Source organism: Anas acuta, chromosome 1 (genome assembly GCF_963932015.1).
Source record: "Anas acuta chromosome 1, bAnaAcu1.1, whole genome shotgun sequence".
NCBI classification, from domain to species: domain Eukaryota; kingdom Metazoa; phylum Chordata; class Aves; order Anseriformes; family Anatidae; genus Anas; species Anas acuta.
Genome location: NC_088979.1, coordinates 129928935 through 129944737, shown reverse-complemented (window position 1 = coordinate 129944737; position 15803 = coordinate 129928935). Strand labels below are relative to the sequence as shown.

The 15803-nt window shown below is 40.9% G+C and overlaps 1 protein-coding gene across 6 annotated transcripts in view; it reads left to right on the top strand.

Annotated features, from left to right (window-relative positions):
* Positions 1-15803, top strand: part of LMNTD1 (lamin tail domain containing 1) — a 209421-nt gene that overhangs the window by 138772 nt on the left and 54846 nt on the right. Inside the window, exons 1-2 of one of the 6 annotated variants that reach the window (XM_068655875.1) lie at positions 13195-13311; positions 13680-13776. The exons of 3 other annotated variants lie outside the window; for them this stretch is intronic. In XM_068655875.1, the coding sequence (XP_068511976.1) occupies positions 13774-13776 (3 nt within the window). In that variant the 5' untranslated portion in view covers positions 13195-13311; positions 13680-13773. Of the gene's footprint in view, positions 1-13194; positions 13312-13351; positions 13490-13519; positions 13777-15803 lie in introns of those variants that run through there. 2 more of the 6 variants (XM_068655884.1, XM_068655867.1) reach the window with 2 other exon arrangements.

Below are 15803 nucleotides of genomic sequence, written 5' to 3'. Positions count from 1 at the left end.
ACTATAGAGCTCTGCAATGAGTGTCAAAGGGTAATGTCTGATTTCCATAGGCTCTGCTCGCCTGAAGTCCTTCCTTTGTCTTATAACAGAGCTGTATTTTGATTGCTGCAAGTCAGTTATACATACCTCCCCATTTCCTCCACTCCTTATGTGTCAGCCCACCTAGAAGCTTTCTATTAATGTATTGAATTGTCATTGGACTCACTTTGTTGCTTTGCAATTGCTAGCCTGCCCATTTGCTTAATTGGTCCACTTCCCATTTGCTAGTTTTTCAGTCAGAATCATCATTTGAATAATTTTTAGCTAACTATTAATTTAACACCATTTATAATGTGATTACATTGTCTACACTCTCATTTTTTCATGATTGGAAAGAAAAAGGTTTTTTTTTATTACAATGCATATCAGATTTTCCAGTTAATTGGTAGTTTGAAAATGGGTGGAAAGTGATGGCTCTGTCCAGTAATTCCAAAACTGAGGAGTCCAGGATTGTTTTGGCAGGTTGAGCATGGGTAGTCAGTTCAGAAGCCAGTTTCTGCTTCTGGGCTTAGCTGAAGAAGGCCACAGGGACAGAGGAGTGGCCAAGAAGCTGTGTGATCTTACTGAGCTTGTTGGGCCTTGGTGGATCGCCAGCAGTTTTAACCCTGCCACTGTGCCTATTAGGACAATAGCATAATTAATGTTACCGCTAATTTTGTGCCTTCAGAAATGCTAGTAATACTCATCCTACACATTGGTTCAGGTTCAACATCCATTGTGTGTTAAAGTGTAGCCTGTATGGGAAGCTGATCCAAAAGAGGTGGCTGAACCTCACTGACTCTTCTGTGCCAATCTATCACTTCAAGGTTTATACATACAGTGGCCCTTCTTGTAACAGCCTGTGATTTATGAGAAACTTGGGAGTAAATAAAAGTGAACTGCTAGAAACATTCTGATAGAAGAGGCAAAGTAAGATAACTTTATGAGGGATAATTAAAGCTACCAGGAGCTCCAGGGCTGTCCAGAGAGGCAGAGAAGATTCTCTGGATTGGCTCAGTAACATCTGGAATTAGCTGAGCTCACTTTTGTGAGGGCAGGGCTTGAGCTCACAGGGGACTGGATTTGGATTTCTGCCCACATGAGACTGGGACTGGGAAGGTCTGGGCTATTGACTCAGGTGGGTTTTTTGGTTTTGTAGCAACCACAGACAAATTTTGCAAAAGCGTTCAAGTTTTCAGTCAGGGCAAGATTCTCAGAAACAGTCAGCCCTGCTGTGGGATAAGCAGCCATGTTCTGAATGCTGGGCATATGGGGTTCTGGGTTTTTCCTCAGGCTTGGGGGGTGTTTGAGGAGAGCTGTCCTAAGTATCACCCTTGGCTACAATGGGAAACACTGCTTTAAAAGAAGAGAGGGGCCTAAAGGTGCCTCAGTGCTAACATTAGGCATGGTGGCAGTCTGACCATGACCAAGGTATCTTGTGAGCCCAGCTTGCTTCTGGCAACTGTAAATCATCCACAAAAACAATGCTTCTTGGTAAAGACTGATCTATGCCTGTGTTTCTGACACAATCTAGGCTTACTCATTCTTGGCTACGTTATTAAAAAAGAAAACTCACAGGTTTAGCCAAACATAGAATTATTATTTTGGCAAGTAATAAAATTGCAGGGCTGTGAACCATCTAAATAATCCCCCAGCTGGCCATGGAAAGATCATAACCACAAACAAAACCAACTCCCAAGTCAGAGTAACCCTACGAGCTCATTGCCGTTCCCAAATAGTTGCTAATCACAGATGTGTGTTAGTCCTCTTTGATAACACATTGGGAAGCCAAAGATTTCAAAGTCCCAGTAGTGCGCAGATAATTTTATTTACACTTTCTCTGCATTGCGTGCTGAATAGCTCATTCACCACTATTAAATTTAAACAGGATGATATTGCACCCCAGGCAAAAAGGGAATGGAGCCAGATGAGCACTGACTGGGAGGAGATGCGTGTCCCTGCTGAGCCCAGCACCACCCAGATTGAATTTGGGAGGTTCCTTAACCTTTGCTCTCCAGGTCATTGTGCTGCCAGCGTTTAAAGTCTTTTTACGTAAACAATGCTGGTAGGTTGTGGAGCATACCATTACGCTTAGTTACCTCCAGCAGTGGGAGGGCCCCTCGCTTCAAGTGCTTCCCCCTCCACCTTCTCCCATTAAACTGAGTGGGCCAGATCAGTCCAACATGCAAACAATGGTGTCAGTATTGTAAAAGAAATGAAAAGCTCAGTGGGAATCTGGGAGACAGGCCCCCAAATTAAGAGTCTTTTGGCTAAATACAAGCATTAAAAGAGACTTATAGAGATAAAAATACTGTTGCGTGCCAATGTGGCATTTGATGTCAAAGATAAAAGGGGAACTTATTTCAGAAGCAAGATTGTTTTAGCAAGAGAATGAAATCTTAGTGTCTGTGTTGGAATGCATAAAAACACATGTTTCTGATATTGTTTTCTCATATGCTAAATGAACAGGACATCTGGTTATGTTTTTAAAAATTAAATTAAGTGACACTAAATCAGTGCTTTACAAAGCAAAAGGTAGTAAACCAAGAACATCTAATAAGGTAACAATGAAATATCTGGCAAGACTTCACAGCAGTAGAAACTCACACAACCAAAAGGAGCTGAAATATCTTATTGTGATATATAGGAAGCCTTAACTTCTCATTTATCTGTGCTATTTCTTACTACATTTCACAGTAATATGTTGTGTTCCCATCGGTGTAGATTTCTATATATTAGTGCCAAAACTCCAGATGTTTTCTAGGTAAATCTCTGGAGACTATTTTATTGTGTTTCATTTCTCCTTATTTACAATTCACTCATCTTGAACTCCAGTCGCTGGTAATAAAAATCCATAAAGTCTGCAGCTGCGCCAAGTGGACACTATGGTCCTGTTTTTTCACATCAGGAGTGGATTGATCCAAGCCCTCAGCAGAATCCAAACCACTAGACTTTTCAAAAAGTTAATCTATTCTCTTTTTATTTTTTTTAACCCTTTGTGCTCCAGAAAATAGAGAGACAATTGCTTTGTCTTCTTTTTCCCCATTTCCTCTCATGAAATGCCCAACCCTCTTCACCACAGCAGCATTTCCACAATTGCTGCCCTCAGGACTGTCCTTTGACCAAACCGTTCTTTGGAACCGGCTCCCGCCTGTCGCTTTGCACTCCATCCCCACTCAGTCATTTCATAAACCACATTGGAAGAGATTCCTCTGGAGCAGAAGCAAAAGCAATGCAGAGCACATTCTTGCCTCCTCACTGAGCCACTTTGTGCTTCTGAACCTATCCAGAAGCCCTTCCTTTTTTGCTTTGTGGATAGTGCACAGTATTCCACCCAGGCACATATAAACCTCCACTTCTTCCAGGATGTTGTTCAAGGCCTTTATTAATGAATTAAAATATAATAAAGCCTACTGACTCACTCCTTTCTCAGCTTGCTGTCTGTATAGATTAGGTTCCCTGGTACGTTAGAGAAATTCTGATGCCCAATTTGCACTGGAGTCAGTCTGTGGTTACTGGGGAATTTGGGTCTTTATGTGCTGACAAAAACCCTATGTAAAGACATACAAATAATTAGTCAGCTGCTTCACTGCAGTGAGTCTTCAGCTCATTTTTAAGAGCTGAAAACTTTCATTTCAGAGTTGCTGTAATCACTAGTACGTTTTATAATCCATCACAGGTGTTTTTGATTAATGGACATCAAACAGATTTTTATATGACTGCAACCACCCACAATATGTATAGAAACATAAATCACTCCACAGCATAATCTGATCATATTTTGTTAGTGGTTCTGGGCTTGACTGAGCCTCTGGGGGAAAGCAGCACTGCTCAGAGGAGACCTGCTCAGATTCTTGCTCTGCTACCACTTCTCTTTGGATAGAAGGGTGAATGGAAGTTAGTCATTGCAGTTCGGAAGAGGTGATGTATTTCCCCCTGCATGCCCAGGTAAAATTGACTGGCCATGAGTCCAGCCTCTTCCCTTGCCTGTATTTTCTGCGCTGACAGTTAGGAACTGTGCAGTGCTTGAGATCTAGAGCTGCAATGCAGTTAACTCCATCTCCCTGCAAGCCTCTAGGGAATTCCTTCTTACTCTAGTATGCAGCTAGATAATTAAGTGCTGGCCTACTAAATTTTTGAAAAATTCTTTTATTTTTCTTGGATGTCTTGTTAACTGGGCAGTGAAATACACTTAGGCAAAGAAGTTAACATCCTTTTTTGCATTGTGCTATTGCTTGTGAGTTACTTACTTGTGAAGTAATGCTAGTTACTTATACAGTATGAAGTTTATAATTGTTGCTCCATGTAGGTCTGTATCAGTAGGTTTGATGGTGTTGGTTGGCATCTTACATATCTGAAGAGCTGGATATTTACTGTGAGTAAATCATTCAAAACTAAGCAAGTTAATACTGGCCAAATCCAAAGAAAAACATTTAATAATTTGCAGGTGCCAAACTCAAGCTATGCAAACTGCATTACAAGGGAAGTTAGTACTAGCACTAGTTTAGTTTCAAATGGACAAAGTACAGAAAGATAAATTGATTTTCTTAAGGCACTGCAGTTCAGTAGCAGTACTAGCAGTTGCTCTTCAGTCCTATATCCTAGCTAGTGGCATTAAAGCCTTGGATGCAATGTCTCCTGAATTTCAGAGAAAACCAACTCCAAATGCCATGCCTCAAGCTCAGCTCTAGAAATATTTAATGAGCAAAATTTTATTTCAAGTTGCATTGAAATAATTAACAAAGTGAGCATCAAAGCACAGTTATCATCCCAAGCTAGCAGTATTATACAAACCCTAAATCTCTAGCAAACTAGAGAACGTATTGTGCTGATCAACCATTTTCAGGGGGGAGAAATTTATACAAGACAGGCATTAAGAACCAGCAGTGATGGCTGCTGCTTAATTTTATTTTCTTCTCATTTGGAAGCAAGTGCAGTGTCTGTAGCCTGTGGCTGTGTTTGCTAACACTAAGACTTCAGCCTGGATGGAAACCACATGGATCACAGATTCATTCTCTGAAAGCCCGTGGATCATCTGTCATGGAGTCCTTTGGGTACACTACATAAAGATCACTGTTTAGGTTAATTCCCCTTTTGCTCCTTCCATTTTTCAACTTGTTCAAGCTCTACTTGTTCAATACTAAGGACCAGTTTAAGAAGGAAAGACATTTTGAATTCTTTTGTGACCCTGTTCAATGTGAAGCTGGGTTCACATAGTACTCAACATTTATGGAGTATGTCCTTAAAATGTCAATATTTACCAAACAATTCTGTGTGTTGGCATCTCAGATATCATAAATAGCCCTCTAAAGTCAACTAAAAGACTTGAAGGCTTCCATTAATTTCTGTGTATTTTTGATTGTGCCATTATTTTCCTGCAGTGGGAAAAGAAAAAAAAAAAAAGTGGTATCTAAAATGCTATGCGTATCTTTTTGCAAATGCAGTGATCTCACAGTAACGTGTTTTTTCCAGTGCGATGCTGTTTCAGACATTTTTTTGCAGCCAAAGAAGAAAAACTGTGATATATACCCAAATTTCAATTGACAGTTAGCTGTTCCCTCTGCCCTCCCTGATGTCTGTCCCTGAAGAATGCAGTTTGAGAGTTGTTCTTAAAACATTTTTAAAAGTGAAAAGAATGACAGTCAATGAGGGAATGGTAAAAGCAATACATTTCACCCATCATAATTCTCAACAGTGCTTGAATTTTTAGCATGAAATACTTGTAATAAATTGTATTAGATCAGTCTTGTAATAACATTTCAAGGGAGGGAAAGATCTGAAGTAATTTCAAAGACAGATTTGAAGATCCTTGCCTGGACACAAAAAGATGATAACTCTTGGGAAGTCGTTTCAGAAAGAGACAAATGGGGCTAAATTTATTGAATAATTTATTAGTGTTAAATTATTAATTCATTTCTGAGTCAGCTTTGAACTACTTATCAGCAATTAATTGATACAGATATTTCATCAAATGTGCTAGTAATTTTAATAAATACTTCTTTTTCACTTTTTTTCACTTGGTGCTAAGTGATGGACATGTGAGAATGTATGCTCAGCCTTAGTACTTGTCATTGTAGTGTACATTGCCCTTCAGAGAGGGGAGAGAGGCACTGATACACTGGGTAAGGAACAAAGCCTGAGAAGCAGTTCCTGTGCTGGTTCCTGAAGAGGACTAATAATGACCTCTTTCAGCACACAAGAAATTGCGTCTTTTTATGTATTTTTGGTTGAGATCATCTCCCAGAGAAAATTCCTGCCCAAGGGTTCTGGCTGTGCAGGCACTTGAGAAAAGATAGTTCTTGGGGTCTGTACTTACAATTAAGTAGAAAGAGATTGCTATAAATATTAAACAGAAAGGCATTACTGTCTCTCTGCAGTACACCTGTTCCATCCCCGCTGGCTACAGAAAGCGGGGAGGACCTGTGGAGCTAGTGCAAGGAGATGTGTCCATCAGGGAAAAGAGTTGAGGAGCAGTAAATTTTTGCAGCCTGATCTTCTAGGCTGGAACTCTTCTGCAGGGACCCTCACCATCCTCCGTTAGCAGCTGCTCCTCAGCACAAGAGCCTGTTGTGGGATCTTCCAGTGTTCACATAGCCCCCATCTGGTCTCGCTCTGGTCAGTGCTCAGTGGAGGAGGCTTTAGGCCACCCATGAAAACTTCTGGAAATCCCATTCTTTCTGTAATACACATTTGAGCTTGTTCCAGTTCCAGGAGAGCAGGAACTTTGCTTATTACTTTTTGGAGGTTCTTTGAAGATAAAGAATGTACTAATTCTGATCCTTTCCACATGCTCTTTTTACTTTCATCGCCTAATTTAAAATCTGATTAATCTTTGAAGAAAAACATTTTCCTGTCCTATCAACTTCTCAATCTAACCTTTCTTTCCTTTCAGCTCAGTGGTTTCCACAGGGTTAATAATAAAACTTACACATGCACCAAGTGAAAAATATATCTATAAGTAAAGTAAAAATGCCTACATATGTAATTATTTGCTGTTTAATAGAAGGCCAGTTGAAAGTATCCTTTGCCACCCATCAGAATGCACCAAGATGGTTGCTGAAACACATCTTGTGCCCTTGTGCACATGCACACACACTCACCAGAGACATAGAAACATTCATTTGAAAACTGCTTGTGAGCTTGAAAACTGCATGGAGCTTGCATTTAGATAATACTTCTATAGGTTGTTAGGTTTATAGGAATGCACAAAACATTACTGTCCTTCTACAGATGCAGGAATGTGGACACAGGACATGAGAGTCCCTCAGGAACTGATGTTCCTCTGAATCATGAGCATAGACTTCCAGAGCAGTTTAGGATCCTGTGAACCTAAATTACTCCTGAAATAAGCTTCCTGTTTTGGTGAATATTGCATCGTGAATATTACCGAAGTGGCTTAGTTCAAATTGTGAAACTAGCCTTTTGGCAGGCATGGGAACCTTTGCCTACCTCATTTTGCATTAATACTGAGAACATCATTTGCACCTGGAAAGAGGAACAAACCACGTAGTGCTGAAACACATGGAATTGCAAATACCCACAAGACTTCCTCATGCAGCTTCATTTCATGCACATGTATTTCTCTTCATCTCCCCTCTAGCAACTGAACTGAAGCCTCTTTGAAAGCTTTTGCAGCCTTTGAAGGCTACATAAGCGTGATATTCCAGTGGTACACATCTGTACCCTGTATGATTGAACCCGAAAGGACTGATAAACGTTTTCTCAGTACAAGCTATCAGAAGTAATTCAAACTACAGAGTAGAAGCAGAGATGATTCAAAGTTTATTGAATGAGGACTGTACCTGAGTCAGGACATGTGTTTTTATTCCTACAGGAGCCACCCTTGAGCAAGCTGCATGAGTCTCTGTGCCTAAGTTGCCTCTCTGCCTTTGTTAGCTCCATGTGTCAGAATGAGAAAAACATCTGAGCACCACTGAGTCTCATTGTGGATTTCAAAGCTGCCTAGTAAAATCTCAATAGGGCTTCTAGGAATAAATGCAACACATAATAATAACAGCTGTCTTCAGAGGATTAATGCTCTGAAAGTTTCTCATCTTTTAAAACATGCTTGCTGCAGTGCAACAAAACACAGCATGAGGATGTTATCACTGTAATAGCTTTCTACAACACCATAATCTGAATTTTTATTCCACCAGAGAAATAGCAAATAAAATATAAAAAACAACGTAACACGGAAGAATTTATTTTAGGAGAGGGCAGCCCATTTAAATCTTCACGCATCCAAGGAAACTATTGTGGGAGTCAGGCAGGGACAGGAGGTAGGGATGTACTTGGAGAATGCCGGGCATCTTGTTCTGTTCTGGAAAGGAGGGGTTTTTGTCGTGTGGTTATACCTGCTGGAGGAGTTCCTGCTGGTCTTGGGAGAAAGCAGATGTTTCTGAAGGTTAGTTTGGGAGTTCCAGTTAATGGTTTTGGTCAGGATAATATTTCTTCACTTGTTGGTTTCCAAAGGAAAATAAATAAATAAATATTAATTTTAATTGGCGCTTGAGCCGTTTCTTGTCTATCTCCAGTGACCTAACTCAGAATCATGACACAATTGGTAACTTGCCCATTTATTTATTTGTACGTGTGTATATATATACATATATATGTGGCTACTTTATATAATGGCCTTTATTTGCACATCATCTTTCAACAATATATTTTTAAATTGTTTTTCTGTTCTGAAAAATAACTTCCCTGTCTTTCTTGAGATGTGTGCTCAGCCATGAGGCAATTTGTGCTGATGCTGTGGCAGGAAACTGGAACAGAATCAACTGTCACAGCTTCAGTCCCAGTCTGCAAGGTGCAGGTCCTGAGGCTGTTCTTGCTTGCCCATGGCTATGGTATGCTCATAGCCATGGAGCAACACAAAGTTTTGCCACTGTGGCAAAATGGCGCATGAAAATGGTTTGGATCATGAAGTAAGCACCAAGATGCCCAGCCCATTTTTACCCCTTTTTCGTGAAAATTTTTGCAATATGTTGCAGTGAGAGATTCTGCTCGAGGGAGTCAGAAACGGTGCATGGAAGAGGTTTTAAAGTTTGGAAGCACATTTTACTGCTGTGATGAAAGTCCCTTCTTTGCCCTCTGAGTTTTATGTATTGCCTTCATGCTGTGGAATACTCAAAAACAGAAAACCAAATTTTCACGCAAAGATATTTCGAGTGAATATCTTCTACTCAGATACGTGCATGTGATCAAATTTTTCCTGCCAACCCAAGTCTTGAAAACAGTGCTTTCACAACCTGAAAAGGGTGTTTCCAGTCTGTCTTTGAGCTTCTTAGGTTTGAGACCTAAAGCTCTTGATTGAATTTTTGAATGCCTGTGAATGGCTGAAAACAAAACAAGGCAGGCAGTGCATGGTGATACTAAGCCACCTATATAAAACACAAGTTAAAAAAAGACTGTGAGGAGCAGAAAATATGCACGGAAACAGGAGTACCCCTGGGCAGTGTTAATGATCCTGCTGGTACATTAATTATTGTCTCCCTCAGCACAGTATGCTGCGTGCAGCCAGGAGCTGGCTCTTTGTGCCACCTGAAACAGAACTGGTGGAGAAACCAGCTGAATCTTGCAGCCTTCTTCTCCCAGGTGGTGTCTGTATAACTGCAGGTCCCCAGTAACAACCTTCATGTGGTATGTTTGTAGTCACTGTCCATCCGATCATGACTCGGAGCAGGCCTGCCTTGCATTAGTTGTGCTGACTGGGCTTTGCCTAAACATCTGCCAGGCTGCTTTTTGCATACAGTGGGCTCAGGTAGTGCTAAGGGAGTAGTCATAGCAACACCCTGCTCAGCAGAACCTGCACATCCACCCAGAAAAGCTGGATATGGGCCAGGACTGCATGACAAACATGTTCTCCAAGCTGCCACCACTTCCACCTATACACTGGATCCTGAAGATACTCCAGCAGCACTTCACCAATGAGAGACTTTAGAGAAAATTGGACTGAGGGAAAGATAGCAGCAATGCCATATGTTTGTTCAGCCTCAAAAGCTTTTCCCCACACAGGTCTGGCCAGTCCCTTTCCTTTGTGCTCAAGTCCTGAGTTTAGCAACACGTCTGAGTCTACAGCACTTCATGGGTCCAAACAGAGGTAGTCTGGAAATGGGACAAGGCACACCTGGAATGTTGGGATGCTGCAGCTTCTCTCTGACATACCAGCAACAGAGGCGAGCTTTAAACGTAGGCATTTTGTGAACCAAATTCTGTTGCAGGAGGCAAAATCTTCACCAGCCGTCAGCCACCCAACTCCCCAAGGCAGGTGCCCTGCGTCCAGGGGCAGAGCACGGTGCCCCCCTGCCTGCGCAGGCGCCTCCAGCAAGACAAGGCAAGGCGTCACTGAGGGCTGTTAGCTGGGTTTTACACTATCTCATAATGATGAGACTTCAAAGTGACATACTGCTTCTGTTCTCCTGCTGGCAGGTGGTTTATAAAGCTGTTTTGTCTGCTCAGTTTCTAATGGCACCTTTAAAGGCAGCCTCACTCTTGTTGCCGAGATTTAATTAACTGGACAAGAATAACCCTTTTCCCCCAGTGCTTCATATCTCAGGAAAAGATACCAAAGTTTATACTTCCAAAAACTTTCTCTTTCAAATAGGTTTTTTCTTGTTGTAAGACCACATATGCCCTCTGCTGTCCCTTCAAACTCTACAAAGCAAAGACGTTATCAGAATATTACTGGTATTATTATTACTGATATTAATTTAATAATTATAGGAAAGTTTTTTTAAAAAAGAAGAAATATTCTGAACCAAAGTAGTAGTCTTATTTATTTATTTATTTATTTTATTTTATTTTAGAAATCAGCCTGAACCAAATCTCAACTTTGTGTTTATACCTTGATTTCTGGATATTAGAGAATGTGAACAATCTCATTGATGAACTGTGATGTTTAATAGCTCAATTGGAATGAAGGTATCAGACTCTGCTTTTCTCTGCAAATGGTTCCCAGAAGGGCATGCACTGGATGATGCACACTGGTGCAGTACTACTGTCACATCTCCCTTCAAACTGGCAGCCCCACCAAGCTCTACCTCAGCCCTAATACAGGAATCATCAAAAGATTCATTTTTTTTAATGCAATTCGAGCTACTGCAAAATTACATTTCAAGAAACAAAGGATCCTGGCTGAGGATTTAAAGTCCCACTTGTCAGGAAGTACAGAGCCCTGTTTGTAACCAATGAAAGAACCTCACAGTCACTCTGAAGTCTATATCAAGCTTATCTTCCAAATCCTAAGGCCTAAATCTTTGCACTTGCCAAAGCATGCATAGTACAGATCCTTTTCAGGCCCCCCGGGTTTGCAGGCAGGTGTTGGGTCTTCTTGGACGGGGCTGGCAGCATGGCTGCCTGCCCCAGGAAAGGTATTATATTGCAGGAGGGGTTTCAGGTAGCTCCACCTGTGAGCATGCAGGTGGGGTTTGAGGGCTTGTACTGGGTGCAGATGAGTACAAGTAAATCTCTTGGGAAAGCTGGGCAGAAGGAATGTTTTTCGGATTTTGAATTTTCGTGCTTCCTAAGCTTGTTGTCTGATGTGCTTCACATTTCTGGAGAGTCATCCGGAATAAGATCATATATGCAAAAGTATATACCTTTAAAGCTAGGTCTATAACAAAAACCTAGATAAATCTCCAAATATAAAGGACCATACATATTTTCAGAAAGCAAGCTGCTTGCTTTTTTTTGTATGCTGAATTTCCTCAATGTTTCAGACAGGTCTATTCTTAAGAAATTATTTCTTGATAGCAAACAAGCCTTTAACAATCCTGGATAAATTTTATATAGCATTTAATTTACCTGAGTAACACATAATGGAAACAACGTCTTGACTAGAATGCACTTTTCCAAATTAATTCCTCTCTTCTGGCAACATACACTTTTCATGACAAAGATAAGTTTCTGAGTGCTATTCAAATTGTTCCCTGCTGTTTGTGCAAATTAGACATGCAGTATTATTTTAATTTTTAATGACAGCTGGGCAACTACTTGACACCCTCATTTTAAATCATAGCCTAATCCAGATCTCACTGGTTCCTAATAACTCTCATTTTGGATGGCACCTGTGACGAGTGTGTGTCCCCATGTGAATGTCACGCAGCAGTGGACAGCTGAGGTGCTGGAGTGAATTTCTCTCCATCAGCCATAGGCAACACAGTGGGCTTTTTCTAACAAAACCTAACTATGACAACTGACAGAGATGACTAAATATGTCAATATTTTTTTCTGGAGGGGTACTAGTTTGGCACTGGACAGCAGAAAAATGGGTTGATAAGATGGTGTTTAAAGTACTGTGTTTATTTATAAGGAGCAAATTGCATCCCCTCCCCAAAATCTTGCACAGACCCATTTGTTAATTGCTGTGCCTGTCTAGCTTGCTAGTGTGTGATTGTGTGACAACATGCACTGCCTTCATACAGATTATTTCTACTTATACTCTAATTAAAATGCCTCCTAAGACACTGTTCTCAGTGCCTATACTGGAAAATGCTCAGCCAAAATTGTCCATGAGGGTGCAATTAGCTGTGAGCAGAGTACCAAAACCTGGCATATTTTTGACTAAGAGGTCAATTAGTGTGACTGGGAGGCAAAGAATGCAGTCAGCCATAGGACGGTCAGAGGGAACAACCAACTGAATTGAACTGTCAGCTGATTAGGAAACAACTCCTGAGAGCAAGATGAATTTTCACCCTGGAAGTGATGAATGTAGACCCATCTGAAGTGCTCAGGTGAACTGAACGCTCAATCAGCATTCGATTAACCTGAGCTGCCCCTAGGTGAAGGCATATACATAAGATTTAAATATATATGCAATAGTCTTATCATGTATGAGCCTCCCAAAAGCTGTGCTCTATGTACTAAAATATTAGCAAAATTAGTAAATAATGGTAATAACTCATAAATTCAAAATAAAACTGAAATAGCTGTGTATTCAAGCAAAATATTTTTGTATCAAACAAACAATTCCTCTACCTCAACTTGCAAACATAGATTACATGTGTTTCAAATCTAAACATCAGAATATTTTCTTTTATCTAATAATAAGTCTTAGCATAAAATAAGGCTAGACTTTCAGGTTAATTAAAGTTCACTAGAAATGAGCTGTCTGATATCAAACCTATGCCTTTGTAATTAACATTTAGGAGGCAGGGTTAATTATTATTGTCCCCTTTGCTAGTCTGCCATGTAGAACTAAGAAATCAAAAGCTCTGAGTTTAATTCTGAGGTTGCCTCTTGTTAATGCGGCAGTCACCCTGAACTCCCCAGGTGTGGAGGAGAAGGGAAAAGGTATGTGGGCTTCAGGATTTCCCTACTCCCCCAGCCCAGCCATTGGTGCCACACCAGCCCCAGAGTCTGTAGACAGTTCTTGCACAGGTGGTGGCACTGGAGTGATGGGACAGCCAAAGGTTCTGATCTCTCTGTGGAGGGAGGAGTGGTTGGCTTGACATCCTCAGAAGCTTTTTGTGTGAGTGGCATGGCTCGGGGGGGCTGCAATATTGCCAGCCCTTCCGCTAAGCTGTGGTAGGGGCTTGGGCTAATGTAGATGTCTCTTTCCATTTCCATTCTGGCATTCAGCTGCAGCCAGAGGATGGAGACAGCAGGTTCCCTACCTTCCCCTTCATTCAGACTGAAAAGGTTAATTCTTGTATTGATAGAATAAATGCTGTGAAGAGAAGCCTGCAACAACATTATCTCACCGTTCCCGAGAAAGGTATTGAGGGTTCTCTCTGGATACCCTAGGTGTTTTGAATGGTAAGTGTGAAAACCAGGGTGACCCTCACTGTAATAACCCATCACCTGCCATTTTCTTTGACCACTTGGGGGCAGGAGCTGGGCACCCAGATTTCCAGCTCTGCCATTGCTTTCCCAAAATACACAGCAGCCACATGGATGGGGCAGTGCACGCTCTTTTAAACGAATTCCTACACTTCCTCCCTATGGCACTTTTAACCCCAAATAGAAGAGTATATCAAAACAGAAATGTATATCAGCAGTAAAACAAGCAAGTAAGCAGTGCAAGCAGAGGGTTGGCAGGCAGTGGGGTAGGTGGGCTGGAAGCACCTCCAGGGCCCCACAGCAGAGCTGGCCGCCAGCAGGACTTGCTCATCTGAACATGAGCAGCCAGCCAGCCCTGGCCTCAAGCTGCTCTGCCAGCAGGGAGAGGAGCTTGGCCGGCGGCAGTGGCAGCTCAGGCAGGCCTTTGCAGACATGCTGTCATTATTTTGCGGAAGGAACAACAGGAAAAGATCTGGGGAAGGAAAAACTGTAGATGTGCTCAGGTTTGGCTCTCCTAAAGGCTACCTCAGTTAGCTTCGCTTGGTCTGTTTCTGTGATTCAGAAATGTATGAACAATAGCCTAGATTTATTTTTAAATGAGGTCATAAATGGCATCACTCCAATCAGAGTAAAGGCAAAACTTTCTTTACATTAGCTAGATAAATCGTCTTTTCCTGAGGTGGAAATCGTGACTCCTAAGTTTATTTCTTGTCCTTGTTTATATGTTAAGAACGATGTGTTTGGCATTTAGGATGTGTCCTTTAAGGCAGAATAACTAGTTCTGTTTATAAGCGTATTGTGGCACTGTTGGGTTTTATGTTGCAAAGTTTCCTTTGTTAGTTTCTTGACCATGACAAGTTATATTATTTTAGCATTAAGTTGGTTGTTTTCTTCTTTTCAAAATATTTACATTGTAAAGCTCATGCTACCAACTTTAGTGTAGTGTAGCAGTCACAAGTTCACTTCTCCTGTACACTGATTGGGCAGTTATCGGACCATGTAGATGTCAGCAGACCTACTCATTTATTGTGGAGGAGGATGAGACCTCCAGAGGCTGTTACAAACAAGTCTGATTTAAGATTTGTTTTCCAGTTATGTTTAAACTGCCATGTATTGTGTGTACGTAATTAATATGGAATCTCTTAATCTTTGAAACCATAGTTTATGTTACTGATTTCACAAATTATTTGAGATGCTACTGTGATAAAATTCTGAAGGTGTTTCTCTTGGTAAAAGAAAAATAGTGACACTGGAAATGTGATGCTCATCACTGGGGCAGTGACCTGTCCTACTTGAGCTAAGAAGTAGCTCAATTCACTTGCAGAGTACAAGAATACTACCTTCATACAGAAACTAAAGAAGGTCAAGATGGTCAATGAGCAAATTGTTCTGTTGTGTGTATGACATAGCTTACCTGGCTCATGCTGTCCTGTGATGACCATCTCCCAACAGACCAGTGTAACCCTTGAGTATGAGGAAACACTGCTTCTCTCAGCTTTTTCCTGGCTGAGAGCTGTGAGGTTAGTTTGGTTTGGTCAAATTTGGGATTTTACTGTTTTGTCCTTAAAGTACACACTATTGTATGGTTATTTTAGGAACTTCCTTTATGTATGTAGGTACAAGAGAACTTCCATTCCCTCTACATCAAATGATGCACTGAAACATTAGCTCTGTTTATCTTTCCTGCACTGTGATTAACTATAGTGACTATTGATTATAAATGATCTCACCATTACTTAAATGACATATAAAGGTACATACTTACCTAAGGAACTGATGGCAAATGGCTGACTTTTAAGATTTAATGAATGGAGGACAGCTTCTGAAAGACTACAGTTCATAGGGCCACCTTCCTATCTCATTCATAAATTCAGTGCTATATGTAGCCAAACTTGTAAAACATTTGATCAATAATCAAAATATGAACGAACTTTTCTTTTTTTTCAGATCTGAAATCTGTGTTCGGATAAATGGTGTGACACAATCACAAGCTTCAAATCCTT